At 55.4% G+C, this 27,866-nt stretch overlaps 10 protein-coding genes across 10 annotated transcripts; 4 read left to right on the top strand and 6 right to left on the bottom strand.

The window, feature by feature from the left end:
- Positions 1-635: 635 nt before the first annotated feature.
- On the bottom strand, positions 636-2,350 carry JN550_013231 (uncharacterized protein; the record flags this gene model as incomplete). The annotated part of the gene is made up of 2 exons (XM_049311796.1): positions 636-639; positions 693-2,350. The coding sequence occupies 2 exons, from the start codon at positions 2,348-2,350 to the stop codon at positions 636-638; spliced, it is 1,662 nt and encodes a 553-aa protein (XP_049164831.1).
- A 2,764-nt stretch (positions 2,351-5,114) lies between these two features.
- JN550_013230 (uncharacterized protein) lies at positions 5,115-6,721 on the bottom strand (the record flags this gene model as incomplete). Its single annotated transcript, XM_049311795.1, has 4 exons — positions 5,115-5,411; positions 5,505-5,897; positions 5,998-6,351; positions 6,479-6,721. 4 exons carry the CDS (start codon positions 6,719-6,721, stop codon positions 5,115-5,117), a joined length of 1,287 nt encoding a protein of 428 aa, XP_049164830.1.
- A 1,419-nt stretch (positions 6,722-8,140) lies between these two features.
- On the top strand, positions 8,141-9,346 carry JN550_013229 (uncharacterized protein; the record flags this gene model as incomplete). Its single annotated transcript, XM_049311794.1, has 5 exons — positions 8,141-8,163; positions 8,232-8,364; positions 8,484-8,562; positions 8,680-8,721; positions 8,898-9,346. 5 exons carry the CDS (start codon positions 8,141-8,143, stop codon positions 9,344-9,346), a joined length of 726 nt encoding a protein of 241 aa, XP_049164829.1.
- A 344-nt stretch (positions 9,347-9,690) lies between these two features.
- On the bottom strand, positions 9,691-10,249 carry JN550_013228 (uncharacterized protein; the record flags this gene model as incomplete). The annotated part of the gene is made up of 3 exons (XM_049311791.1): positions 9,691-9,749; positions 9,821-10,113; positions 10,194-10,249. The coding sequence occupies 3 exons, from the start codon at positions 10,247-10,249 to the stop codon at positions 9,691-9,693; spliced, it is 408 nt and encodes a 135-aa protein (XP_049164828.1).
- A 2,550-nt stretch (positions 10,250-12,799) lies between these two features.
- Positions 12,800-13,388, top strand: JN550_013227 (uncharacterized protein; the record flags this gene model as incomplete). Its single annotated transcript, XM_049311790.1, has 3 exons — positions 12,800-12,962; positions 13,064-13,135; positions 13,210-13,388. 3 exons carry the CDS (start codon positions 12,800-12,802, stop codon positions 13,386-13,388), a joined length of 414 nt encoding a protein of 137 aa, XP_049164827.1.
- Positions 13,389-14,356: 968 nt separating this feature from the next.
- Positions 14,357-16,659, bottom strand: JN550_013226 (uncharacterized protein; the record flags this gene model as incomplete). Its single annotated transcript, XM_049311789.1, has 3 exons — positions 14,357-14,834; positions 14,926-16,417; positions 16,473-16,659. The coding sequence occupies 3 exons, from the start codon at positions 16,657-16,659 to the stop codon at positions 14,357-14,359; spliced, it is 2,157 nt and encodes a 718-aa protein (XP_049164826.1).
- A 1,594-nt stretch (positions 16,660-18,253) lies between these two features.
- On the top strand, positions 18,254-19,838 carry JN550_013225 (uncharacterized protein; the record flags this gene model as incomplete). Its single annotated transcript, XM_049311788.1, has 4 exons — positions 18,254-18,827; positions 18,892-19,060; positions 19,153-19,377; positions 19,448-19,838. 4 exons carry the CDS (start codon positions 18,254-18,256, stop codon positions 19,836-19,838), a joined length of 1,359 nt encoding a protein of 452 aa, XP_049164825.1.
- A 369-nt stretch (positions 19,839-20,207) lies between these two features.
- JN550_013224 (uncharacterized protein) lies at positions 20,208-22,011 on the bottom strand (the record flags this gene model as incomplete). The annotated part of the gene is made up of 3 exons (XM_049311787.1): positions 20,208-20,345; positions 20,410-21,805; positions 21,905-22,011. 3 exons carry the CDS (start codon positions 22,009-22,011, stop codon positions 20,208-20,210), a joined length of 1,641 nt encoding a protein of 546 aa, XP_049164824.1.
- Positions 22,012-23,829: 1,818 nt separating this feature from the next.
- On the top strand, positions 23,830-25,356 carry JN550_013223 (uncharacterized protein; the record flags this gene model as incomplete). Its single annotated transcript, XM_049311786.1, has 3 exons — positions 23,830-23,872; positions 23,944-24,861; positions 24,914-25,356. The coding sequence occupies 3 exons, from the start codon at positions 23,830-23,832 to the stop codon at positions 25,354-25,356; spliced, it is 1,404 nt and encodes a 467-aa protein (XP_049164823.1).
- A 279-nt stretch (positions 25,357-25,635) lies between these two features.
- JN550_013222 (uncharacterized protein) lies at positions 25,636-27,573 on the bottom strand (the record flags this gene model as incomplete). Its single annotated transcript, XM_049311785.1, has 3 exons — positions 25,636-27,316; positions 27,373-27,467; positions 27,526-27,573. The coding sequence occupies 3 exons, from the start codon at positions 27,571-27,573 to the stop codon at positions 25,636-25,638; spliced, it is 1,824 nt and encodes a 607-aa protein (XP_049164822.1).
- Positions 27,574-27,866: the final 293 nt, after the last annotated feature.

Here is a 27,866-nt window from a genome sequence, read left to right as displayed (position 1 = left end):
TTTTTTAAATATTTAATTTATATTTTATAAATTTAAAATTAAAAGTAATTTATAATATTAAAACCTATTTTTAAAAAATTATAATAAATAATTTATTTTTAATTTTATAATTTTAAAACTTTATTAATTATTAATTATTAATTTATAAAGTTTTAATAAATTTTAATTTAATTATTTTATTTTATTTTATTTATTAAAATATAAATTAATATTTATAATTTATAATTTATATTTAATTTAATTTATTTATTAAAAACCGTAAAGTAAAGTTATAAATTTAATTATATTTAAATTTATATTTAAAAAAAATTATATATATATTATTATAAATTAATTAATATAAATAATTATTATAATAAAAAACAAAGGGTAACTTATTTTATTTATATATAATAAACGTTATAATTTAAAAAAACTCTTTTTTCCTTTCTTTTTAAACTTTAAATTTTTCGTAATATTATAAGATTTATAATATAACCTCGATTACTTTTATAATACTTAAATATATATATTTATATATATATATATATATTTATATATATTTAAACGTTAATATTAAATAAAAATTAATTTTATATTTTAATATTAAATAATAAATATTATATATTAATTTTATAATTTTAATTAATATATAATTAACTTATAATATAAAAGTAAAGGTTATAATATTTATTATAAATATTATATTTAACCTTAATTGGTGTGAATACACTCCCGAAGTGGAATCCAAATCGTTACTGACATCGGAATGGCCCGATTCTGTGGCTGACGGAGATCCTGACTCGATAGACTCGTCGCCAGGGTTATAGAATGAGAAACCGTCCGTGGCGTCGGTTAAGCCCAAGACTCCCCCGGTGGAGTTCAAGGCCTTACCACGGACATATGCAGGCAGGTCGGAGCCGGTGAGATGCACAGCTGTCTCGAATCCTGCCTTGGTCGCAGACGCTATCTTGGTCCAATTGGTGCTGTTGGCTTGGTCTGCCATGTATACATCCCAGGAGTCAACCTCCGTTGCCCCGTTCCAAGAAAGGTAGACGTCGCTGGTGCCGTTATCCCAAGAGATGTTGGGATTCGTATTCGGCTTGCCAACCCAGCTAGCCAGGGGGTATTTGTATGCGCGGTACGAGTTGATGGCATTCTGCACAGCAAACTGGACATCCAGGACAATGGTGCCATCGGCGGAGAACTCGGTAAAGTACGGCTGGTTACCGTAGCCCTGGAACCAATTCGTCGAAGACAAATCGCTACAGTTCAGACACTGCAGGTTACCCTCGTATCTGGAATAGGTCGAGTCGCCGTTGTGGAAATCCTGCTCCAAGGAAACCGTCATGGCTTCTTGATCGACCGCGAGGAGCATTCCCCGAGACCTTGTATTGTCGTCATCACCCTGGTTGTCGAAGATGCTGATATGTGTCTGGGCCGTGGCGTCGGTCCATCGAGCATTGTGTTGCCAGTGGAAGTCAGCCCCGTCGTCCACAGTGAAGTCGGAATGCCGACCATTGAGTCGCCAGATGATGTCGCCTGTTGTACCATCGATCTTGAAGAGCGCCCAGGTGGTACGCGATGAGATGAGATAGTTTCCATCAGGATCCTTGGTAACCGAGTTGATGTGGAAGAAGTCAAACGGCGAGGACTCATCACCGGCGCTACCAAGTTCATTATATGTCTCATTCAGTGCGACATGGTCGGTTGCGTTCCACATGAAGACCAGTTCTCCAGTTTCGATATTGATTTCCTGAAATGCGCACTCGTAGATATACCCGTCCTTGGTGCCGTTAACCGACGTCAGATCAGCCTGCTTGACGATGTACAGAGTCACTAGTGCGGTGTCATCATCCGTGATGCGGAACTCGTGGATGTCTCCAAGATTGGGGTAGCCGATAGGGGAGAAATGTTTAATTTCGGTGTATGTTTGGTCTAGCATATAGTAAGATCCGTGTCCGAAGCCATCCAGGAGGGTGCCGTTGTAGAAGGTAATGACTGGCTCCCCTTTGTATGTCTGCAGGCTAACATCGAATGTCTTGTTCCATTCAAGACCAGTCCAAACGAGCGATCCCATGTTGTCACCAGGGCTCATGTCGTAGATGCAAGGCGCCGTCTGCTTTGAGTCGGAGGTGCCATCCACGCCGACGAATACATAGCCACTTGTCATGGCCGAAGAAGTGTTGGAGTGAATCAACAGCTCCGGTGGCGTAATCCCGGGACTCGAGGCATATGTCTGGTAGGGGGTTTCTTCGGTACCATATGTGCCAGGATCGAAGCTGACACTATCCATGGCATACACGGCGCTGAGCAGCGGCAGGAGGCTCCCAGCTACAACAGCCGTAAAGTGGTCCTTGGCGAGGACCATGATCAATACGATTTCGTATTTTTAAGCGAGCGTGAAGTCTGCGATAACGGGCGGTAGGTTCATACAAAAGACAGAATGAAAGAAGGGGTTAGATGTGTGAGTGAGGGCCAGGACCACCGAGAGAGTAACGAAGGAAGCTTCTGATATAGCGCCGCGTTGCCCAATTCTGCTACTGGGTTTCAATCTCGTTTAATGCCTGGATTGCGAATGCGTCGGGGGGGTGCTCGGCCATACTCAACAGGCGCGATGTGGATAGAGTCCAGTAGATCGCGATTGAGACTGAGCACCGTCTTCCGAGGCGACCGACGATGACATGGCAAAAACGTTCAAGGCAGTGGGCTAGGGGCTTTCCTTTTTTTCTTTTTCGCTTTCTTTGGGGGGGTAGATATTCGCTGACTCGTGCTGGGTGCTTCTTCCTCGACCAGTTCGAGACTTCACCTAGGCGGCCAAGCTACGGTTTGGTGTACCGCGGATCTGGATGCAGGTGTCCCGGAAGCTTGCATACATATGCAGGACAAGCTTTCAGATTAGCGAGCCTAAAGCAGTGAGCTACTTCATTCGCTTGGATTACTTGTAGAAAATTTCCGGTCTGAACCGGCCTGATCCACAGCGGGAACATCCATCCATTCACCCTGGCTCCACACGACAGATTGCACTGCGCCGTCGAGCGGTAGGCTTGCTTGCTTGCTTGCTTGCACGCCCAGGCCGTTGGAAAGGGCTGGGAAAGGGCTGGAACGGATGTGGCTGAGGACTGTCACAATTTCCATGTGTGACTTTGACAATGCACAAGTTGACCAACTATTCGGTGGGGGCAACATCCCACGTCATTGCTCGTACACACGCCCGTCATGCTAGGGTGAGAGATGTGCCTGGCATCCCCCACGTGGCAGGCCCAAAGTACCAAACCCAATCTATCATTAAGAATATCGCCTCCGCACGGAATCAGACCTGGCCACCGACTAAGCGTGGCGTAGACAGTGCCAGTGTTACTGCCGTGCCACGGGTTACTATGCCAGTAGGCTTGTTAGATGACTTATTCCAACCACGCCAGGTCTCCGGCGACCATATCTTCAAGTTTTCAATCCCAACCTCGTTCAAGAATGGCATGTGTGACGGGTATAATGGGGTTTTGTTTGTGTAAGTAGTTCGAGGTACTTCCCCGGAAACTTTTTTTTTTTTTTTTTTAATTATGGCCAAGTGATAGCCAACGGAGAGGAGCGTTGTGACGCGGTGTGAATATATCAAACTGCCGATATACTAAAGTAGACGGCATTAATATCTATACTAGGTGTGTTCTCCAACGATGCCGGGATATAGCCACGCTGCTACCGGTCAAGTGATGAATAGTGTTGTCCCCCACATGAAGCGTACCATTGATTCAGAACCTAGACACAGGCTCTCACGTTACCTAGACCTGTACATGACAGAATATGCGGCTAGATATTCTGTGATATGTCGTAATACGGGTTCATCTTGCTGTCGACTCCGCTGCACATCAATGACATTGAGAGCAACAATCTGGGTATATGCACAGGGTGATGGGAGCTTCGGTCCTGCGCGTGAAGCGTGTAACAATCGGGGGAACGCGGTACGCGCACAGAGCCATTGATATGTACCCGGACTGCTAATTCAATTGTTTGTCCCGTGGGTGGCTCCCAGGCTAGCTGCCAGATTTTCTTGCACGACGGGGCACGATTTGAAACCTGTATGCAGATAACGGAATCATAATAGACACTCGGTAATATAAGATGTGTGTGGTTAGATGTCGCCGCTCTTATTAATGCCGATCCTTGTCTACTCAACTTGGCACCGTTCACAGGCACCTGTTAGAGTTATTACCCGTCTATTCGACCTTTTTTGTAAGGCTGTGAATAAATGAGGCATAGGGACGGGTAGTTTAGCTTGTTATTAAAATCAACACACACGGTGTTTCAGAACTGAATAGCTTATATAGTGAGGAGATTAAGACACGGGCCGGTTGAATCTATATCGAAGTTATATAATAAAACCTCGTTCACTTCGTTCGCCGCGTTTGTTTATAAAAAACTACGTTAATAAAAGTATTTATTTAAAAATTATTATAAAAGTGTATTATAATTATAAATATCTCGTGTTTTATATTTTATTTACCGCGAGTGTTTATTTTAAAATATAAAGGAAAGTTTAACGAGGATTATAATTATTAAACTTAATTAATAATAAAGGCGGTAGTTAAAAACCGGTATGTTAACAGACTCACTAAATGTTCGTCTATAGACTGTCCCACACAACGCAACATCCTCCACATATAACAAATGGATTGACGCGCACTCCTCATCGGAACGAGCACCTCACGGCCATGAGGTATCAGAATCCCTCGTAAGGTTAGACGCCACAACACCCGCGACAGCGCATCACCGCCAAGGCACATACCCAGCCATCCCGCGTCCAAATTTAACAAAGCAAGACACAAAGTAGGATTCGACAGAAAAACGTAACTATCAAACATACCACGCGCACGAACATTAGAAAAACAGACTACAAGAACTGGACATGTGGCCGAATGTTATATTGTGGGTGAATCCACACATGTTGTTGCAAAGGAATGGGAACCCAAGGTTTGTTTCAGGAGAAAATAGTATTGAACCCTTGATCTATTAGGACGCCCATCATGCACCGTATCTGTATTGTACACTATGGACAAGTTCTGTTGACCCGAGCCGTTCCCGCGCTCAGGCCCTCCACCGCTTCGCTTCCAATCGCAACCCCCCCAATATATCACAAATTACAAGAGCATACGTCTGGGATCCTCAATGTACTCCTTGACCTTGACCAAGAACTGGACAGCCTCCCTGCCGTCGAGCAGGCGGTGGTCGTAGGTCAGGGCGAGGTACATCATGGGGCGGATCTCGATCTTGCCGTTGACGGCGACGGGCTTGTCCTTGATGGCGTGGAGGCCAAGCACGGCGCTCTGGGGCAGGTTGATGATCGGGGTTCCCATGAGGGAACCGAAGACACCTCCGTTGCTGATGGTGAAACTACCGCCAGCCATATCCTCAATGGTCAGTTTGCCGTCACGGGCCTGCAGGAAGAGGGAAAAAAACGGTCAAGTTAGCAAGCGTCCAAGATGGGGATATGACAAGCAGCAAGAAAGAACGGCAGGACGGGCACATACCTTCTTGCCCAGATCGGCAATGGACTTCTCAATCGTCACCATGTCCATGGTCTCGACGTTGCGGACAACAGGTGTCACCAGGCCCTTCTCGGTGGCGACGGCGACGCTGATGTCGACGTAGTCGCGGTAGACGATGGTGTCACCACCGTTCTCGCCCTCGATGGAGGCGTTGACGGCAGGGATGTCGCGCATGGCCAGGACACAGGCGCGGGAGAAGGCGCTCATGAAGCCGAGCTTGACGCCGGTCTTCTTGAGGACCTCATCCTTGTAGAGCTTGCGGAACTCCATCAGGGAGGACATGTCGACCTCGTTGAAGGTGGTGAGGGAGGCGGCGGTGTTCTGGGACTGCTTGAGGCGCTCGGCGATTCGCAGACGCATGCGGTTCATCTTGACCTGCAGCAAGGGGGGGTCAGCAAAGAAGGAGGGCGGGCGCAACGGAGGCCCGGGCGATGGCGACGCGATGCCCCGAGGGACGGTGGGGAGGACAACATACACGGCGCTCCTCACGGCTGCCCAAGACGGGACCGGCATCCTTGGCGGGCTGGGAGGGCTGCTTCTGGGGAGTGTCCTTCTTGGGCGCCGGGGCAGGTTTCGACTCCTGCTTGGGCTCTGGTTTCGACTCTTGCTTGGGCTCCGGCTTGTTCTCCTCCTTGGGCTCGGCGGGCTTGGCCTCGGTGGAAGCAGACTCCTCCTTCGGGGCCTCCTTGGACTCGGACTTGGGGGCCTCGGCAGGCGCGCCGCCGGCCTCGATCTTGGCAATCTCCTGGCCGACGGTAACGGTGTCCTCCTCGTTGGCGAGGAGCTCCTTCAGGGTACCAGCCTCGGGGGCGTTGACGGCGACGTCGATCTGCGGGTTGCGGGAAGACAGCAAGTCAGCAAACACGAGCGCAGACGGAGAGACGGACAAAAGCAGAGAGAAGACACAAGGTCGGGGGGGGGGTGGTGTGGAGGCGCGTATGGCAGCATGTGCTCACCTTGTCGGTCTCAATGGTGGCGATCTCCTCGTCCTGCTCGACGTAGTCGCCCACCTGCTTGTTCCACTGCTTCAAGGTGCCCTCGGAGATGGACTCGGCCATCTGCGGGACTTTGACGACGGTGTCGGCGTAGGTGCGGACCTGGTTCATGAGGGCGGGCAGGGGCACGCCGCGCATGGGCTGCAGCGGTCGGCGCAGCTGTGCCATGCGGGCGGCAGTGAGTAGACTCCTTCTGGACAGCATCTTGGGGTGTTTTCTCTTCCCTGGCGCAGGCAAAGAGAGAGAGGGCGAGAGAGGGCGAGAGCGAGGGAGAGTAGCCCGAGTGAGCCAGCAATGGGGCAGAGAGCAGCAAAGAGAGGGAGAGAGGAGGCGGTCTCGATGTTGTTGAGAACAACGGAGAAGGAGCGGGAGCGGGAGCGGGCGAGGGAGAGGATGTCACGGGTAGCGTATTCCTTTTATTGACTCAATTGGAAATGGATGCAAGCGTCGGGCTGGCTGGCGATGGCCTCTCAGAGACGGCAGACTGGGGCAGAGCTTCTCCAAACAAAAAAATGCACCAGGGCGGCCAGCACGGCCAGCACGGCCAGGACCCGGGGCGGCCCATTGGATGTCACCGGGCCCCCCGTCCAGGACGAGTTAGAAGCTGTCGTTTCAAGCCATAGGCCCATCCCACAGCTGCGTGCTACAGGCCCACAGGCCTACAGGCCTACAGGCCTACCTACCGGCAACTTAGGGGCGCTAGGTACGGTGTGACAACGGGACCTCTGCAGGCTCGCGCACAAACCCGCACAGTACGGGCGGGCCCACCCAGCCTGCCAGCCCGGCAAAATGGCCAGCCCAGCCAGCCCAGCCAGTCCGCTCGCCGATTTCACCCGCTGCGCCCGGCTGAAGAGCAGAAGAGCAGTGGAAAGCCTGCCCCATCTACCCGTGCTTTCGCTGCTGGGACGGGACAGCCCCGACAGCCGACAGGCCACTGGCTGGCCCCAGCCAAGAACGAATGAGTTACACAGTTGTCATCGTTAGGTAGCAAACCTGGAACGGATCCACGGGTCCTTGGAACACCACACCATGACGTCGAGTGTCGGGCGTGGGAGAAGATCCGCTCCGCTGCATCCGTGAGCGCTGCCACCACCACCACTTGGGCGCCAGCTGACGAGAGGCCCTGCACGGCGCCGGCAAATCAGCTTGCACCTTGAAGTCATCAATTCCTGTTGGGCTGCCGTCCATGCACAGCAGTACCGGTACAGCATTTGCATTTTGACCTTAACTACGGTAGGCTAGGTGCAGAGTCAGCTGCAGTACATGGTTGAATTGCTCCCACACCCAACGCTCAAGTTATGCTTAGAATGGCTGCCTGAGGCCACCACGGAGTAGAAAAAGGCACGCACGGACCACACGGCAGCTAGAGGAGCAGCCACACTCTCGATGGTCGTCAATCACCACCGCGAGCACCACCACGTCCACCACCACGAGCACCACCACCTCCATCTATCACGAGCTGTGCCCTTCCGCTCCGCCGTCTACCCCGAGTCCATCCGGCACACCGAAGCCCCGGCAGGCCAATTGACTGCATCCCGTCGGCGGGGGATACGCGCGCGCGCAGGATACCCGACCCCGGACGAGAACGCACCGAAAGGGCTCAGGATAAGAACACCACCCATCATGTCGACACGACAGGCTGCACTGTGAGCCCCTCCATTGCGTTCGGCAACTCCCCTTCCTCCCAACTAGCTCTGACCAAGCTGTGTCCCAGGTCGCTGTACCGCCGCTCACTGAAGCTGTCCCTCGACTGGGCCGTCCACCGGCACCTATGGCGCGGCCAGGCCCTCTACATCCGATCCCTCTTTGAGGCCAACCGAAGCGTCACAGATCCCCGAAAGCAGAGGGTATGTTACGTTACGCTCCCCCCTCCCCCCCTCATCCCATCCACCACACGTGCCCACGCGCACAAGAGACATGGATGCACATAGAAGCATCGACGACTGACTTGGCCCTTTCCTGGCAGGCATTACTGGCCGAGACGGAAAAGCTGCTCGAGACGTGGAAGCACCCCGACCCGTATTGCCACCCGACAGCTCCAGGAGGTATGTTGTTGTGTCGCCACGCCGCCCGCGTTCCCTTCGCTCTTCTCCAGCCTCCCTGGTCGCTGGACCGGCTTGGAGAGCGGAACGAACACCGAGTGCTGACATCCCTACCCACAGGTTCCAAGTACGAGAGAAACCTGCCCGCGCATACAACGGCTCGTAAGTCTATGCTCCCCCCCCCCTTGCCTCGTCCCTTCTGGCCTGTCCTGCTTGTCCATCATCACATGCTGACCTGCATCTCCCCTGCCAGCACCCCCGGATCTCAAGTTCTAGACATGGTTGCTTCAGGGCTGGGTGGCGTCAAACTGTACATAGAATCTGTAATCTGCGCATAGATATCGATGACCAGAGGGGAAAAGAAAACACTGAAGACCAAGTTGTCAACCACATATCCGATCATTGTCCGTATCCCATCTTCTCCCTTGTCCGTGTTCAACGCATGATAGATAGCGCTGCCGCTACCATTCTATCCGCCCGCGGTACTCTGCCGATAGCGAGGGGCTTGGGAAAGACTGGTGCGCCCTTCGACCGCGGCCCAAAACGGGATTGGTATTGGCACGCCACTGAGTTGCACTCGGGAGTCGGGACGCGTTATTATCGCAGATGGGTATCTGTCGTCCATATCCGCGGTCCATCTGGGATAGCTACGAGTGACCACTGGCCTTTCCTCTCCCTCAACCATCTACATGACGATACAGATATACCAACTCGGGACGAATTTCGTTGCGGCAATGCTTGGTTCGAGAAACGTGCGCAAGGCCGATCGTCGAACACTGAGCCATAGCAGAAACAAACTCCCCCAAGTTCACCAATTGCCACCGCGACGCCTACAAGCCTGTTGATTTCAAGAGATGCAGAACATCATGAGCCGAAACCAGTGATTCCAGAATGCATTGCCAACTTCAATTTGCAGATGTAGGTCACCGAGACGGAGAAGGGGGGGAACATGTGTTTGTTCAGAAGTTCTCATTCATTATCCGTTTCCCATTACCGTGGGCGGATCATGTGTAATGTACAACCCAAAATTCGCATATCGCGAAGCAAAAGCATTGCCGTGCCCAACCGTGACCCCTAGTTCATAAAGACGTGCCAAACAACCAGAAAAATCAAATGCAGCACACACCCCGTCTACAACTCCTGCGAGCCGGCGTTCTTGCCAGGCTTGCCGGTCTTCTTGGGCAGGAGGTCTGAGAGAAAAGAGACACGTTAGCGGGTGATGGGGCGGGTGGGGCGGGGGACAGGGGGCAAGGAAACTCACTCTGGTGAATGTTGGGGAGGACACCACCCTGTGCGATGGTGACGTGGCCCAGGAGCTTGTTCAACTCCTCATCGTTGCGGATGGCGAGCTGCAGATGTCTGGGGATGATACGGGTCTTCTTGTTGTCACGGGCAGCGTTACCGGCCAACTCGAGGATCTCAGCAGCGAGGTACTCGAGGACGGCGGCCAGGTAGACGGGAGCACCGGCACCGACACGCTGGGCGTAGTTGCCCTTGCGGAGCAGACGGTGGACACGACCAACGGGGAAGGCCAGACCGGCCTTGCTGGAACGACTGTGGAGAGGAGACGCGTTAGCCGGCGTGGACGAGGCGAGAGGGCTGCCGGGCTGGCACGGTGGTGTATGTGAACTTACGATTGCGCGTTCTTGGAACCGCTGGCCTTGCCGCCGGACTTGCCGCCTCCAGTCATTTTGGTGGATTGGTTTGGGGGGGTTGGTTGGGAAAAGGTGAGAGAGCTGGAGTCGAGGACGACTTGGAGATGATGATGATGCTCGAAAGCGTGTGGAGGTGGCGGATGCTGGTGGTTGGTGAAGATGAATGATGAACGGGATGGGAGTTGTGGTGTTGATGGTGGGGGACAGCAGCTTAAGTAGTAGTCGCGTCGAGCTGCAGCTCCAAGTGACTGATTTGGCGCTGATTTCGGGGGGCTCTGAGGGGCTAAGCCTGTTTCGGCCGGAAAACTGGAAGCAGCTTCTTAGCTTGTCGCGGGCGGGCGCGCCCCACTTCTGCGTCCTGCCTTTTACTATGGTACTGTCTGCTGTGTATGTAGGACCGCCTAGGTAGGGGCCTAGGGGCCTAGGGGCCCAGGTGCCTTGGGACGGAAATTGGGCCTGCGCCGGGGGTGCCCCCAAGGCCGACCGACAGGGCCGGACGGCAACAAGAAGGGCCACCACGGATCACTGATCCCACCCGTGTCCTGGGCGTGCCACCCCCCCCTCTCCCCTCTCCCCTCCTCCCCTCTCCTCAGGGCTCCCCCCAAACGCGCCCCGGCCGCGCACGCCAGGGCTCCAATCCAGCACGGCTCACTGCATCAGTGGCCCTTCGAGATTGCGCCCAGCCAATCACGGATTTTATTTACTTTATTTTGCGCTGCGCCCCCCCGTTCTTGTCACGCTTGCGCTTGATCTGATCCCAATTATTTTTTTTGTTTTGGTTATTAGACCCGGCACCCACTCTGCCCTCGATTTCTCTGATCCTGCCTCCTTCCCCCTTCCCTTACCTGTTGTGCTGCCAGATCACTCGACGCGGGTCCTGCTGCGTCGCTTTGTCTGCTCGCCCACCACCGCCCGCTCCCTCCCTCCCCGAGCCTGTTCCCTCCGGCCTTTGTTGACTGATCTCTCTCGCCCAGACATGTTGGACTTTGATCCAGATCCAAATCGAATCCAAGTCGAGTTACTCTGGCACGTCTGATAGTTGGGCCTTGTTTTTCGATTTTTCACTCGATGGACTTTGGGTCCCAAAAGTCTTTGGACTCTGGACTCTGGACTCGATTTGTTTGATCTGGATCCGAGGCTTGTTGGGTCAGTTCAGTTGAGCTCAGGTTGGGTTGGGTTGGGTTTGGATTCGGCTTTGTTGGTCAGTCCGATCCAAAAGCTGATCCATCCAAAGGGTCGTTCTGGTCCAACTTGCATACTGGGTTGGAGGTTCACTGGGTTCTGACAGGTCCATCTGGACTTGTTGGGCTTGGGTGAAGCCAAGTCTGGTTTATTTTGGTCTTGACATGAAGTACATATGGTCTTGGGGATTGTTGGGTTTTGGGTCTCGAACCTCAAGTTCCATCCACTTTGAGGTAACGTATGGCTTTCTAGGGTCAGATATAGCCACTTTTCCCAGCCAAATTATATAGTTATATATATATTTTTGGGAGGTAAATAGGTACATAATGTCAAGCATAGTCCAAGTACATGGAATAATCCTGGTGCCCTGTCAAGTAAAGCTCAAATTCCGTGGTCCCTCAAGTGATACACGGGCTCCAAGGACCCATCTACTCGGCACTGGGCCGTTCCAACGGCAATCCGGGGTGGCAGTCTGGGGTACGACAGCTCCAATGCTCGGGCCGGCAGGTGCGGGAGGACGGAAGACGGAAGACGGTGGCGATAGCCTCATCTGCAGGCCAAATCGGGAAATCTACGCAGCACACGGGGGTCTCTGGAGCAGGGCGTCGGGGATGGACACATGGCAGTGGGGGGTGGATGATGGGCTCCATGGCCACCTGGGCATGTACTGTGGGCGTGGTCCTCTCAGGCCTCGGGCTTCAGCCTTCAGGCTTTCAGCCTTCCAGCGCCCGGATGACCCTGCCCTGCCTCCCTAGACGCGTCCGTCCCAAACAAGGCTGGGCTGGGAAAAATTGGAGAATGCGGCGCCAGAGATCAGAATCAACGGGCAGCATCAGGCCACCCGGGCCCAGAGTACAGAGTAATAATTGTGCCAGCGAGGGAATCTGAATTATTTGATTGGTTGGCGGGGGCGGGCGATTTTGTTTTGGTATGCATCCAAGTCGCTGGGGTGGGCACAGAAGCCCGTGCAGTTTTGACGCGCGCCGTGGCCTTGCGCAAGTCGCGTGTTTATCTCTCGGGGAGGGGGGGGGGGGGGGGCGTGTAGTTTGCAGTTCAGGGTGGGTTGGGAGGGCCGGGGGAGGATTGGCTGCAGCTCGTTGGTGGTTGGCGGTGCAAGGCCCCCCCCCCTCCCCTCCCCGTCCCGTACTGATTTTGGGGGCGTGCCTCAGCAGTCGCGCCGCCCGCAAATCGAGGTGTCAAATCAGTAAACGGCGCTAGCGTCTGCCGCGTCCAGCTACAAAAGGACCTCACCACCCACTGTCCATCTTCACCTCATCAACTCCCGACTTCATTCTCTCCATCCACAACCGCTATCCACGCAAACATCAATCAGATCTCTCCGATCTCATCCATCCGCCTTTTTCAACCCACACCCCAAACCCTTCAAATCCCAATCTTTCAAAATGCCCCCCAAGGCCGCTGACAAGAAGCCCGCCTCCAAGGCCCCGGCTACTGCCTCCAAGGCTCCCGAGAAGAAGGATGCCGGCAAGAAGACCGCCGCCACCGGTGACAAGAAGAAGCGCACCAAGGCACGAAAGGAGACCTACTCCAGCTACATCTACAAGGGTGAGTTCATTCCTCCTGCACCGCCAAGCGAGATCAGACGCGTCTCTTTCTCGCGAATGGGGGGGAAAACAACTGTGGCTGACCCTTCTTGCCTTATCTAGTCCTCAAGCAGGTCCACCCTGACACCGGTATCTCCAACCGTGCCATGTCCATCCTGAACTCCTTCGTCAACGGTAAGTCGCGCCTGCTTCGTCCTCCCACTCCCTCGCTCCATGAGCCAGTGTCTAATATCCACCCCCGCGTCTAGACATCTTTGAGCGCGTCGCCACTGAGGCTTCCAAGCTCGCTGCCTACAACAAGAAGTCCACCATCTCCTCCCGCGAGATCCAGACCTCGGTCCGCCTCATCCTGCCCGGTGAGCTGGCCAAGCACGCCGTGTCGGAGGGTACCAAGGCCGTCACCAAGTACTCTTCGTCCACGAAATAAGTGCTCGGTTAGTTTGCGCGGGGTTGTGGCATGGTTTCTTTTGGGCATGGGATCCTTTCTGGCTTGCTTTGGCATCATGATGAGGCTTGGCCACTGCACATTGCCGATGCGGATCTCCTTGATATTGGAGTCTCAATAATGCGTTACGGAATGGTTTCTGATTTTAGGGGGCAATTGTCTGTCTCTGCACAACACGGTCTGGGGTTCGCGGTTGTACTATACATTTTGCCGATAGGTTTTCGGAAATGACACCTGAACATGAACAAAAACAACCTAATCTGCCTCTCTTCTCTTGCAACGTGTGATTCAGCCCGTCTACTCAAAGCAATACAGGGTAGCGTTTCCCACGCCCTCGTCGCCTTGCTAACTCTTCATCTAACCGCGGGCCCAAGTCGCTCGCCCGGTACCCTGTCTTCCGCGACTATTCGACCCGCATTTCGGAGCGGTGGGATTGGGAATCGCGGGTGCGAGTTTCGCCGTCAACAAAACGGCGAGATCGTTGAGAGGAGCCTCTCAATTCGCGCGTGGAACGAGGATAGGAATATCCAAGATGGTCATACCCCAAACCAGGGCGAAGCGGGCAGCGGTAGGCGAGACTTGATAGTATTGGCCCTGGTCGTTTTCCTCTTGAGCGCGTGCAAAGTGGACGCGGCCGCTGGGATCTGGTCGTCGATGCTAGCAAAAAGCAAAACGCTTTGTCCGTGTGGCTCTTATGCCTGCATATTCTACGAGTCTCCTATGGAGGGGCGACCGCGGTACATAGCAGTCGCTGCAGCGAGTAAAATGCAATTGCAAATAAATGTACACTCATCGCCCTATGCCAACTCTTGTGATCTATGCTCCTGCCATGCCCGGATCCGTCGCCTGCAGGATGGAGAGGGAGCTCAATCCCCTGCCTTGTACTACAACCGCACTGCTAGACAGACAGCGCACGAGGGAGAAGACTTGGGTAGCAGTGGTGTGGTGGCCTACTTCACGTCGCCCAGGCCAACCTTGCTCCTCTTCATCACATGGGCGACAGGCACCATAATACCCTTGTTCTCCTCCGTCCCCAGCGCCTGGCCCTTGGTCCAACCCATCTTCTCGAGCAGGAGCCGGCCCTTGTTCTCCGACGAGAGCTCAGAGGCATGGTGGCCCACGACCTCGCCTTCACGGTAGCTGATAGCATTGTGGGCTCGGGGCAGGTTGCTGCTCTTGCGCGGGCCAGACCGGTATGCCTTGGCCGTCTCGGTGTCGACGTCGACACGCGTGAAGAAGGATCGCTTGAGGACGCGGTTGACGATGGCGTCGAGTTGCCCTTCGTCGTAGGAGACGGTGCGTGCGGTGCGGAACAGGACCGGATGTCGGCTATCGCCAGAACCAGAGGACTGCGACTTGATTTTGAGGTGGCTTGCGACAGTGTGAAGCAGCTTGCGCGCATGTTTGTCAAGCGGTGGGAAGGCAATCCTGCGGGAGCACGTCAGCACGGGGGCCACAACGACAAGTAAGGGACGGCAATCTGAAGCCGTGACGCAGCCAGAGGGGCGGGATTACTAACTGTTCGACTGTGCCAACGAGGAACTGTTCCAGCTCGAACGCCATGTCGTCCTTGGACATTCCTACCGGGTACTTGACACGAAGGTCATTAGGATTGACGTTCTTTCCAAGCAGTCCCTGAGCGCGAAGGGCCTCCCGCTGCTTCTTTTTCTCGGCCTTTTTGAGGCGGTCCTTCTGGAAAGATAAGTTCATTGCTTCCTCCAGGTCAGAATCGTCATGCGTGAATGTAGATGCACGCTTGGCGGCCTGGTTGAAAGTGTCGAGCGCGGCCCGGTGCCAGTCCATGAGGTCCAAGTCATCGAAGGCCTCGGCCATGGCGGTCGCGCTTGGGTATTGGCCCTTCTTTTGCACGATCTTGGCCTTCTTGGACGCCCCCTTCTTCTTGCGACGGGGCGTCGCCCTCGGGGCTATCTGCCACTCGCCCTGGTCGTCATCCTCGCCCACGTCGTCGTACAACATGAGGTCGTCGCCGCCAAAGCCGAGCTCCTGCTGTTTTGCTAGCAGACGTGCCATACGTTCGTCCTCGAGCTCCATTCGGCGTCGTTGGGCTTCAGCCGATTCGGGTTCCTCGTCTTCCCCTTCGTCCGACTTCTCTTCGCCGCTCTCGTCTTCTGAACTGTCCTCGGGAACAGCGTCGCTATCGGTGCCCCCAATATCTCTGAGCAGATGGAAGGCATGTGAGCCGAGCCCCGGGTGGTTGTCTGACTCGTCCCCATCCTCACCTGCCTCGTCGCTGTCCATGTTTGCGATGTAGTCGGCAATAAGTGCAGCCTCTTCATCTGAGTGGGTGTTATCCAAGAGCACATCCAAGCGGGAAGGCTCGTTGTCTCGAGGCGTGGCCATATCAGCAGCGGCGGTTGCCTCCTCGGCTAACAGTCGCTCACTCGGTCGATGCATCGACTCCTCTACGACAGGCCGCTGCTCAAGCTCGATACTCTTCTCAACTACCTTGATCTCCACATCCATTTCGCGAAGCTGTATCGAATCGGTATAATTCCCAGGGGTGGACGGTGCTCTGGACTGCGACTGTGACTGTACTGCCTGCCGCAGAGCAGGGTCGCGACCCTTGAATAGGATGACCTCGTCGCTTGAGTCGCTCTCCATGTCCGAGTCGTGATCAGGGACAATAACGGGCTGCTGCTTCCCAGGCCGTAGTGCCTTGTCTCCAGCTGTGTCCACGACAAATGGCTGGGCTGCTGAGGCGGGTGGCTCTGTCACTTGTACAGCCGCAGGCATTTCCTCCTCCGCGGGTACGTGAGTGGCCTCAGGAGGGACAGCCTCGGGATCGACCACGACCTCCTCCTCCGCGGGCACCGGTGCTGGTTTGACCGGCTCGTTTTCCGTTGCCTCTGGCTGGACCTCCAGCTCCTTCAGAGGATGCATCAGACCAGCGCTGACAAAGGTCACGGGCTTGTGTCGCAGCCTGCCATCCAAATTGCCAAAGGCGCGAGGCCGCTTGGAGGTATTTCTCGCCTCATCAGCGAGAGAGTGACCTGAAGAGTGAAGTTTAGCGCCAAGAGTATGTAGGACGGCCGCGGGATACTGTACCAGGGGCTCCCGACCTCAAGAAGGGAGAGATGGGACGGAAAGAGGCTAGGATATCGAGCCCGGCATTTGGGCCGCCGACGCCGCCACCACCTCGTCCGCCTCCTCGTCCTCTTCCTCCTCCGCCTCGAGAGCGACCGGCAGGCGGCCCCCCGCCACGCTTCCCTTTGGGTGTGTTCTTTCGTGCCATGGTGAGCTTGTGGTTCAAGTAGAAATGGAATCCCCCAAATCACCGTGACTATGCTAGGGTGAAAGACGGCCTTTGTCTGAAAGAGTATGCAATCGAGACTCCACCAAACTGATCATGGTTTTGCGGCCGGTAGAGGAAACCAGGTTGGAAGGCTGCAGTGCAGGCTTGGCGTCACCAGGGATTTACTGTAGGATGTACCCAAGACGGGACTGATGATTGTCCCAGCGGTGACCTAGATCAAGTCTCAAGAGGCGGCGGGCGGAGGAGATGCGGATCCTAGCCAGAAGCCAGCAGGACCAGCGTGGATCTCTGCTTGCTCTTGAGTTGATTGTGCCGGGCAAATTCCGCAGGTGCTGGGTTCTTCTGTCTCTCTCTCTCTCTCTCTCTCTCTCTCTCCCTCTCTCTCTCTTTCTATTCTCGGTTCAGTTGTCTTGGATCAGGCAAGAGGGGCCCCCAACGTGAAAAAAAGAAACGATATCGACGGCGAGTGTGCACGCCCGGGTCTGACTCTGAGTCGTTGTTCTGTAGCTTTATCGATAACGCAGGACTCATCATCGGTCGGGCCTCGCCCTACGAAAACGCATACATCCAATAGGAGTGGATGGTGATGCATGTTGCCTGTGGATTTAGGAGGGGTCCCTGGGCCCCTGGGTCCCCCTGCGGGAGCCTCTGAGGGGCAAAAGGCCCACCCAACCACCGATGACACAGACTCCCCCGTTGCCCGAGTCCCTCAACCCGTCCGTACTCAGTACCTAGGTAGTGAGTTACTCGTCCTCCGTCTCCAGGCTTCCAAGCAGCCAAGGCGCGCCACGAAACCCCGCTGAGTTACCATGCCATCCATGGTAGGATTTACCCGAGTTAGGTACCCAAGTAAGTTAGGTATGCAAGTACCTGCTGTAGACTCCTTCCGATACCGATAAGCAGCCACCGAGTTGTGCATCATCACTGTTGCGTTGCACCTGGGCAGCTCGCGCAGAGTACCGCACCGCATAGCATGTAGTGAAGCCCAAGCGCTATACTACTTCAAGCAACAAAGACAGCTGATGAAAGGATAACCGAAAGGATAACACATGCTCAAACCAGCTTAGCCCGGCCTCAAGCTACGGGCTACGTGCAGTACGTCGCCTCTCACGTTATCCAGGGATTGCTTGACGGTGACTATGGTGCCCCGTACCCTGGCCCTTGGCTTTGGTGCTGGACGTCTGGCGTCACAAGGCATCGCCCTCACCTGCCGGCCGCCGAGCAAACCAGATGACTGGCCCCGGACTAGATCGAACAGCACGCATTTCTGACTTTCCTCCCTGGGCATCCCATCATCCTCTTGACCTCCCCAGCAGCCGGCTCTTATCGACCGTAGCCAACTCACTCCTTGCTCCTCTTGATCGGTAGCTTGCCCGCAGAGCATCCGCCCATGCCTTGCCCTTGATCATCTCCAGTCCCGCGCCCCCCCGAGCTTACCCCCCGAATCTCTCGTCGGCTTGCTGGGCCTGGCCTGGCTGTCTGCTGGTTGGCACCTAGAACCACCTCTCGACCCTCCCGCCCTCCATCCCCCGCCCCCCGCGAGACTCGAGCACCGACAAACCTCCCGACAACAATGGATTCTACCCTCGACATAGGCCGCCGGGTTCTCCAGATGATCTGGGACCCCGAACCCACCAACGACATGGTCCGAGACCAGCCCGTCTGGTGCCTGGGCTCCTCCTACAGACTCAGCACCCCTTCCAGTTCCCGAGTCGACCGAACAAGCACGGCCAAGACAACAGTTCCGACTCCCGCCTCCTCAGCCACAGACACATCTTCCCCGACCACGGACGGGCCCGCAACCACGACGCCCGCGCCCGCCAGACTACCCGAGACGCCGCCCGACTCGATATCGAGCAGCTTCGATTCGTCGCTGGCCTACGAGGAGGCCCCCAAGGACGGCGGCTGGCCCCCTGCCTTCCTCGACGACTTTGAGTCGCGCATATGGATGACATACCGCTCCGAGTTCGAGCCCATTCCCAAGTCACAGGACCCCAAGGCCCTGGCCTCCCTGTCCTTCTCCATGCGGCTCAAGACCCAGCTGTCAGACCAGCCGGGCTTCGCCTCGGATAGCGGCTGGGGATGCATGATACGATCCGGCCAGAGTCTGCTGGCCAACGCCATGCTCATGCAACGGCTGGGGAGAGGTATGTAGTCCCACCGAGCCGACGGCCCGTCCCGCATGACCTGCTGACAGCGCGCCCCGTCCAGGCTGGCGCAGGAGGACGCAGGAGGTGGAGGAGAAGAAACTGCTCGCCATGTTCGCAGACGACCCTAGGGCCCCCTATTCGATTCACAAGTTTGTCCAGCACGGCGCAACAGCTTGCGGCAAGTACCCCGGCGAGTGGTTCGGGCCCTCTGCCACGGCCCGGTGCATACAGTAAGTTGGAGGCCATAATTCCATCCATCCATCCATCCATCTCTTCTGCTATACTGGTCTCGTTGCTGGTGACTTAAACGAGTTGCTCCCAGGGCTTTGACGAACAAGAACGAATCAAATTTGCGAGTATACTCGACCGGAGATGGGCCCGACGTGTACGAGGACAACTTCATGAAGATCGCCAGGCCCGACGGGAAAGACTTCCAACCAACCGTCATCTTGGTGAGCACGAGGCTGGGCATCGACAAGATCACGCCGGTCTACTGGGAGGCCCTCGTTGCATCTTTGCAGATGCCGCAGTCTATTGGTATTGCGGGGTGAGTCTTCACCCTTCTTCCTCTATGATTCTATGTTTTCTATGCCTACGATGCTGAACAACCGCTCTAGTGGCCGGCCCTCATCATCACACTACTTCATCGGCGTCCAGGGGTTGCACTTCTTCTACCTTGACCCACACTTTACCCGACCGGCTCTACCGTATCATGAGGATGTGATGGAGTACACCCCAGACGAGGTGGACTCGTGCCATACTCGTAAGCTGCGGCGCCTCCACGTCAAGGAGATGGACCCCAGCATGCTGATCGGCTTTCTGATTCGCGATATGGACGACTGGGAAGAGTGGAGACGGAGCGTAAAGCACGTCCAGGGCAAGTCCATCATCCACGTCTCGGATCACGACCCCGTAGCCCAATGCGAGGCTCAGGGCAGCAGCTTCTTGGACCAGGTGGAAGCGATGAGTGACGATGAGGATGACGGTGACACCGTCCTTGACGAGTAACAATCGGGCCTCGGTGCATGTTTGGTGGGATTTGTCCTTTTTCTTTTTGGCGTATACCATTCAAGGGTGCATTGGCGTTTGGGGGAGGGGCCAGGGGTCTCGAGGTACGGACCGATTCAGGATCATGTAGATATCATTGTGAACCCTCAGCTGGATGCCGAAATCCGCATACGATTGACATTTACTCCTCGTCTCCCTCTGGGTGGTCAGATCTGGCCTTCCGGTGGCGCGGAATTAACACGCAACGCGGCTTTAGCCATGAGTTTCGCATTGTAAAGGCCAATCATGGTGGAGTGACTTGAGTGACTTGCCACGTTCGGGGCCTTCAATACTCGTCTTCTTCCAGAGGGAAAGAAGGCTGATAGGCCGTTACCGTTTCTTCTTGCCCGCCTTGGCAGACTTGCCCTTCGTGTGGCTCACCGGGGCTGCGTGCCCGGGGTTGGACTTGAGATGACCAAACAGCTTGGTTTTCGAGTCAAAAGGCTCGCTGCAGACGGCACAGCTGATCTGTCTCCAATGTCAGAAAAAGGGACTGTTGATGCCTGTGGTCAGGATATGCCATGCTACGTACCGGTGCCCCCTGTTGCTCCAACTCGGCTTGCTTGGCCGCCTTCTTCTCCCGCTTTGCCTTTGCCTTCCCGATCTTTTTCGCTGCGGCGGCGGCGGCGCCGTTGTCGAGCGACAGATCATCGGCCTGGCTTGAGAGCCCGTCGAGGTCGTCATTCACTCCCACCTGTAGAGGATTCGGCCTTTCGGCCATCAGGCGCTCCTCGACGGCCGACCGAGGGGCATAATCGTCATCATCGCTTTCTTCCCCGGAGTCAGCCTTTGCTATCTTTGCGTCGGTAGCATCCACGTCCTCGGGCTCGAGCTCGGCCCCGGCATCGGAGCGAGCGTCCGTAGCTACATCATTCTCCAGTGTGTCCAGCACTTCCGGACTCTCGCCTTCTGCCTCCGATGCAGGGGCTGCAGGGGTATCTGGGGCCGATGATTCTTCGAGGTCGAGGCCGGCGTTCTCCTTCTTCATCTGGCGCTTGAGCTGCTGCACCGCCTTGACGTGCTTCTTGCTCTTCTCGTGGGCCTCGTACTGCTTCTCGGTCTTGAAAGTCTTGTTGCAGACGACACACTCTAGAACCTCAACCTCGGACTCTTCTTCCGTCTCGGAGAACTCGCCCTCGAGCCCCTGGTCATCGCCGCGGGACTGCGCCCACTCCGGGACGACGTATTCCTCCATCATCTTCTGGTGGGCAGCGCGGGACCGGGCCGCCTGTGCGGCCGCGGCATCCCGGAGGATCTTCTGGCGCTCTGCCTCGGACTGCGTGTTGGGCACGTAGCGCGGGTCACGCTTGCGCACAAAGGCGACCAGGGACCGCACGGCGTCGTTGAACTCGCGCCTAGCCTCCTCGCGCAGCTGCTTGTTCTCCTTCTCCATGAGGCGGCGCACCCGGCGGTCCGGGGCGTCGGACAGGCGCCACTTGTCCTCCCAGGCAAAGCTCTTCTTGGTGGCAAAGTTGGCCCAGGCGGCGTAGAAGGGCTTCGCGACCCTGTCGTAGTCGTCGGTGGCGGAGCCGAACGAGGGGTACTCGACGATGGGCTGGCCGTCCCAGTCGCAGGCGGCGATCTCCTGCTGGGCCAGCGAGTCGAAAGTCTCCTGCAGGATGCCGAAGAAGCCGTTGGGGGCGTCGGTGAAGGGCACGGTCGAGTTGAAGCGGCCGATGAGGGTGAAGAGCTCGCTGGCATTGGTCATGCGGACGTTGTAGTACTCGGCCGGGCCGTGGTCCTCGTTGGGGTCGTCGCCGCGCAGGATGGCCTCGCGGTGGGAGTCGTACCAGGCGCGCTCCTGGGCGTCCGAGAGCACCTCGTAGGCGGCCTGGACCTCGGCGAACTTCCTGGTCGCGTTCTCGACGTCGCCATAGTTGCGGTCGGGGTGAAGCTCGAGGGCCTTCCTGCGGTATGCTTTCTTGATCCTGTACGGCAGGGGCAGGGTGATGTCAGCCAGTCACAAGCGGGTGGCGGGAGGCGGGAGGCGGGAGGCGGGAGGCGGGAGGCGGGCTGGGAGGACGTACTCATCATCGGTGGCCTGCCGCTCTATGCCGAGAAGCTCGTAGTAGTCAGCTTTCTTGGGCGCGTCGTTCTGGTTCGGCCCACGGTTGGTGGACTGTTCGGCACCCATGGCGCCCAGCCGCTGTTGTTGCCGTCTGGCTATATGTAGCTACCCTTGCGCTGCCTCGACCAGGACCGGATCCGACCTGAGGCTGGGCTGGGCGCTTGTCTGGCTGCCGGGAGTTCGGGTTGCGGGTTTGGGCAGTGTTCCTGCTATATATATGCCTACATAAGGTATGAATCAACATTTCTTTTCGGTTGTTTCCCAGGTTGGGGGGAAAATCTATACCCCACCCCCCACCATAAGCCACCCCGCCAACCTGGAACTCGGCGAATGACACATAACAGGGGGGACCTTCCACACTGGACCGAAGGGGGGGGGGCGGCTTGGCGAGCAGGGCTGAGGTCTACTATCTATACAGTAACTTACTGTAGGTACCATCTATCTGGCTTTCGACCGGGAAGAATGGACTCTGGCCGTTGCACTGGCGGGCCGGTCCGGGAACGAACCCTTTCAGGTACTCATCAAAGTATTTGTCTGCTGGAATATGTCTGTGTCTTGCTTTTAGACGCTGGCTGGGGGGTGGGAGGGGGGGGGCAGAGATATCCCATGTCCCTTCCGCGGCTAAGGTACAGTCGTGGCATGGAACTCTAGGTGCTGATGAAGTCGCCCTTGGAAAAAAGGGATTCGCAAGTTATACCTACATGCTGTGTGCCCTGGGCTGACAGACACGACTCCAGACCAGTGTGGAACTACGCATGGCTTCATGGCTTGCCCATTGTGTGTGTAGACAGCTGCTCCAGCGTTCGATCCGTGCAACAGACACCTCTTTGAAGTAACGAATAGCATGAGCTGTTAGAAGCTCCGTCGTGCACTAGCAACCAGCGGGTGTTGGACGAAGAGATTTGAGATGACAAACCGCAGACTGGACCGGTTCCTGTCCCCTATTTGCTTCCGTCTCGGAACGCTAGGGCAACGGAGTCAGCTTTTTGCCTGATGCTAACAACAGCAGCCCATGCCGCCGTGGTGCCGTGGATAACCTGCTGGCTTGCACGTGGCCGGCTGCGGGTGCTGTGATTGATGGCCCCGTCTTCGAAACCTCACCACCCATCCGCAGTCTGCGACCGGTGCCCACCTAGGGAGGGCCGGGCTAAAAAGTTGGCGACAGACGCTTCCAGTTCTGGCCTCTGCTGGACAGCGATTGATATCACCATCAGGACGGTAACAACAGACGGGCACCGACACTCTGAAAACGGATACGACCGGCCAAAGGGCGAAGACAGGTCGGAACCTACATCTGCAAGCAAGGAAGACGACGTTTGGCAGGTGGTCGCGTGCTCCATCACGCAGCTGAGCTGGGCGCGGTAGCATACCACGACTTGATTGGCCCCAAGCCGCCGGTTCCTTTCTGTCAGAAATGCCCGACCCGATCCATGGATCTGTACTAGGGTGTAGCAGCACCGGCTAGACCAGGGTTCGTCGCCTTCTGAATAAAATCTAGACTCGCCCCCGTCTACGCTGCGTGCGCCATGGGGAACCCGATCTCTGATCTTACTGGCCTGAGTTACTCCGAAGAGCGCGGGCCCTTTGGCGTTCATCAAGACTCATAACTCGTTCATGCTGGCGTGTTTCTTTTTCCTTCAGAAACACGGACCGTTCGTGATACCACGCTCTCATTGCCTCGACTAGTCCGTCGCCCCTCGTCTCTTCTTATTCCTCATTCTGCAGACACATATAGCTCGTTTGGATGGCCCCGCCATCCTGCCAATGTGTGATTTGTTCGTGACATCGGCCCATCGGTGAAGACTCGGATAGACAGGCAGCGGGACGCAACACGAGATTTCTGCCCACGTTCATCCGGGGCGTGGTCTGTCTGGGAGAGACGGCATGAAATTCGCACAAGAGTTCAAGAAGCAGCTTCAACAAGAAGGTGATTTGCCCATGGATGGTCGCCCCATAGTCACGGAACATTCTCCCCGCTGACCCGTCCGTCCATCGCAGGCTTCCCACAGAAATGGGTCGACTCGGCCATTCCCTACGGCCAACTCAAGAAATGCCTGAAGAGGGTCACCAATGAGTTACAGGAGCTAGGCCTCGACAAGGACACTCTGGCCCAGCTCGCTGCCGCCCAGTCCTCCGCTAGCGCCGCCTCTGAGAGTCAGCATGGTTTCCTATACCTTTTGGACGAGGAGCCTAGTAAGACGCGGCACTTGAGGCCGAGGCTGACTGTCTTCGTCCACCTCGAGGACGGCGTCGCCGTCGATGCAACCCTTTCACCAGCAACCAGGGACTTTCTGGGCAAGATTGCCTCTAGGGGATCTAGCGGCTCGCCTACGTTTTCCAACGCGTCCTCGGCCGAGGAGGGTGCGCCCTCGGACCTTGCCGCCCCCAGCCAGGACAACTTCCACGAGAAGTCGGGTCGCATCCAGGCACCGGAATCTGTCAGTCATTTCTCTTCTGTCCAGAAAATCGAGGTCCCGTTGGTGTTCGATGGGGAGTTCTTCGATATTCTGCAGACAGATGTGTCCAACCTGGATGTGCTCCAAGACGAGGAGCAGCAGCGGATGAAGAGGGACGTCGTCGCCCTGGGCCAAGAAATCTCCAAGGCTACGAAGCCCTCCGCCGGCAAGAAGGCGAAAGACGATCTGACAAAGTGGCGGGACATATTCGAACTATACCTCGATGCAAGGGTCTTCTTTTCGACCCGGGAGAGTGACCACGGTGCACGAAGTAGCGCACAAGCACTCAAGCAGCTCCAATGGTTCCAGCAGGAAGTTTTGAAGCGCAGACTCGTTCAGGGATTGAAGCTGAAAGAGAGCCGAGAGGCCTTCAATAGATTCATCAATGTCAATGCCGTTCTCTTGCAGAACCTCAAGTTCCAGGAGATAAATCAGATTGCCGTCAGGAAGATCCTCAAAAGTAAGCGCCCCCTCCTCTTGTTTCCGTATTCTCTTTGGGTTAACACCGGCAGAATTCGACAAAAGAACCTCGTTGGGGGTAGCCAAGACCTTTCCGGTGGCAGTCCACTCCCAGAGGCTCCTGGCTGGGAGCATTGCCAAAGATCTTTGTGCTCAGGTATCCAGCGAAGTCATCGCCACGATCCCGCAACTCGACGACTACCTGTGCCCAATCTGCTTCGCCATCGCCTACTGGCCGATTCGGCTGCATTGTGAGCACGTCTTCTGCAGTCGCTGCCTGGTCAAGATGCAGCGAAAGGGGGAGAGATTCTGTCCTCTGTGCCGCGGCGACGTAATCATGAAAGCTGGGTCGGAAAATTTTGACACTGCCCATGCCGAGTTCCTCAAGGAGTACTTCCCCAAGGAGGTGAAAGAGAAAATCCGTGCCAACGAGCTGGAACGTGGCAAGGAGATCTTTGGTCCGGACTACACAGACAGGCCTTGCTGCGTTATGTGATGGCAGCTGACTGCAGTCTACAGGGGACTGGAAACTGACGACGGGAGAGGTCAGCGCAGGGGTATCCTGTGGGAGTGGATGTAACCCATGGGATGATTGCAAGAGAAAGCGAGTCGTTTAAGTTAGATGATACCCCAGTTTTCAAGTTCACAATGCATTTTACGCCGGTATTCTTTCTCCGTTGCACCATTTGTGTGCTTGTGTTGGGTCATTCTCCCTCGTGCTTCTATTGAATGACATACACCGCAATATTTTCTCCCACAGCAATGTGGTTCCATGCTAGCTTGAATCGTCTGGCACACCCTCTGTGGCCTTGAGGGCCGCAGTGAATACCGACTTGAGTACTTCCGGATCCTCCAACCCGACGCTGATACGGACCAAGTTAGGGTCAACACCAAGTTCGCGAGCCCACTCCAACTCCTGGTAGTGCGCCAGTAGTACGTATGGGGACGTGAGGGTGAAGTTCGTCCCCAGACTTGGGCCCTTGGCCGTGTCCAATGCGTCAAAGAATGCAATCGCCTGTGCCTTATTCTTGAGCGTACACGAGATCAGGCCGCTGTACCCACCGTTGGGCAGTTTGCAAGCGTCGTAGTTGGCCTTCGTGTTGCTGTATTTGGGGTAGTAGACGTTCGTTACGTTGGGGTGCGCTAGGAGGACTTCGCAGATGGACTCTGAATTCATGTTGACCCTGCTTGTTCTCGTAATGAAATCTCGGCTGTTTCGCTCCAAGAAAATGGCATCTTCGGCCCAGTATGTGTCCTCGAACTCCCGGCTGAGGACCTCCTTGAGCGATTTGTAGTACTGCCCGTTGGGATTCAAGACGAGACCACCACCCATGACATTGCTTTCGCCAGAGAACATTTTTGTGAGACTGCTGACGACAATGTCTGCATACGGAAGTACGTTGACGTTCACAAAGGTGCCAATAGTCTCGTCCACGACGACGGCAAAGTCATACTCATCTGCTAACCGACGAATCCGAACCAGGTCTGGGCACGTCAGGAGAGGATTGCCAGGGAATTCGCAGAAAAGCCCAAGAAATCTCTCTCCGCCCTTCAATCGAGCCTCGAGGTCGTCCAGGTCGGCCGCAGATGCTCGGCCAAAGAACAGGCACCCAGGCCCAAACTTTTGAAGGATCTTCAGCGTATCGACGTATGGGAAGCCAAAGTTGATGCTTTTCCGGGGCTCACGCGTCTTCAGCAGCGTCTGGTGGGCAGTGAAAATGGCGTTCATGCCACAAGGGGCGAGATAGACGTCGTCTTCTCGAAAGTTGGAGACTCCACGTGCATCCGATTCCATGGACGGGAACGTGGAAGTCAAATCAATGTCCTCGGTGAGAACACCGGCAATGCGGCGTCGAACGGCCGACTTTGCGTTCTCGACCAGAGAAATGTCGAGGTTTCTCCCAAATCGTTCCTCAAGGAAGCGTGAGCTCTCCAGTGCCTCCGCCTCCTCATCGCTCGATCCATTCTTGGCCGAGTCAATGCCAGTTTGTGATGTAGAGGTGTTGACGCCATCAATGGACATGGGCCGTTGGTACCGTCTCGGGCCGCGAGACATTTTCTGGTACGAAGGCCGAGGCGACTGAGGAGACGACTCGAGAACCAGAAGGCTATCCCTGAACAGGCCATGGCAGAACTCGGCCCGGCGGCTCGACACGCCATCGCCGGAGTGTTGCCAGTATTGCTTGGCAATTGGGAAGGCCTCCTGCTGGAACAGTACTGCCGAAACTGCAGGCCGAACCAACTGAAGGGCCTCTGAGTGCTTCTTCGTCGAATCCAAGACCAGGTTCAAGACTTCAAGCTGCGCCAGGTCATCCTGGGATGCCTTGTCGCGAATGAACTGGGTACACCGCTGGGCCGCCTTCCTGGTTGGGAACAACATTGCACGCTGACCAGGCTTGCCGAACTTGGCCGTGATGTCCTGGGCGAAAGCTTCAATGCTCTTATGGATGAAGAATCTGCGTACCCGGTCAATATCATGGATCGGGCCACTTTCTTGGTGGAGGGTGCTCACCTCGGGTAACCCGTGGTCATCTTGTCAACCACGGCCTTCTCCCCTTCCTCATACCCCACGTTTGCCTTCCATGTTGGTAAGGAGACGCTCACTGCCTGTGAACATGTCAGCTTTCAACACCCTTATGCAGCTCTTGTAAGGGTCAACACCCACGTGCGCAGTATGGGCGGGAATCGACTCTCCCACGGCAAAAGAAGGCATGTTGGCTCCAAAAGGTAGAGTCGGTTAGGTGAGTTCAACCTTGGGTGTCTGCAGTTTGGGTGCCAAGATACACCATGCGCCCGGGTAATGCAGTGGCGATGGCTTTGAACAGGAGTGCCCTCGAAACACGGGGAGTATGTGATCTGACTTAATTGGCTCCGATGTGGTGAACTGGATCCTGAATGACTCCGTGTGACATCCGCCCCAAGCTCAAGCTAGGGGGCCAAGTGCCGGGATCGGACTTCGAAATTTTTAGATGGGCGTTGCCGCCCGCATTCCGGGGTACCCCCGAT

The sequence above is a fragment of the Neoarthrinium moseri genome (genome assembly GCF_022829205.1).
Source record: "Neoarthrinium moseri strain CBS 164.80 chromosome Unknown scaffold107_Wmoseri_CBS_16480, whole genome shotgun sequence".
NCBI classification, from domain to species: Eukaryota; Fungi; Ascomycota; class Sordariomycetes; order Amphisphaeriales; family Apiosporaceae; genus Neoarthrinium; species Neoarthrinium moseri.
The sequence above is the reverse complement of the archived record's forward strand: the minus strand, read 5'-3'. Positions and strand labels throughout refer to the sequence as shown.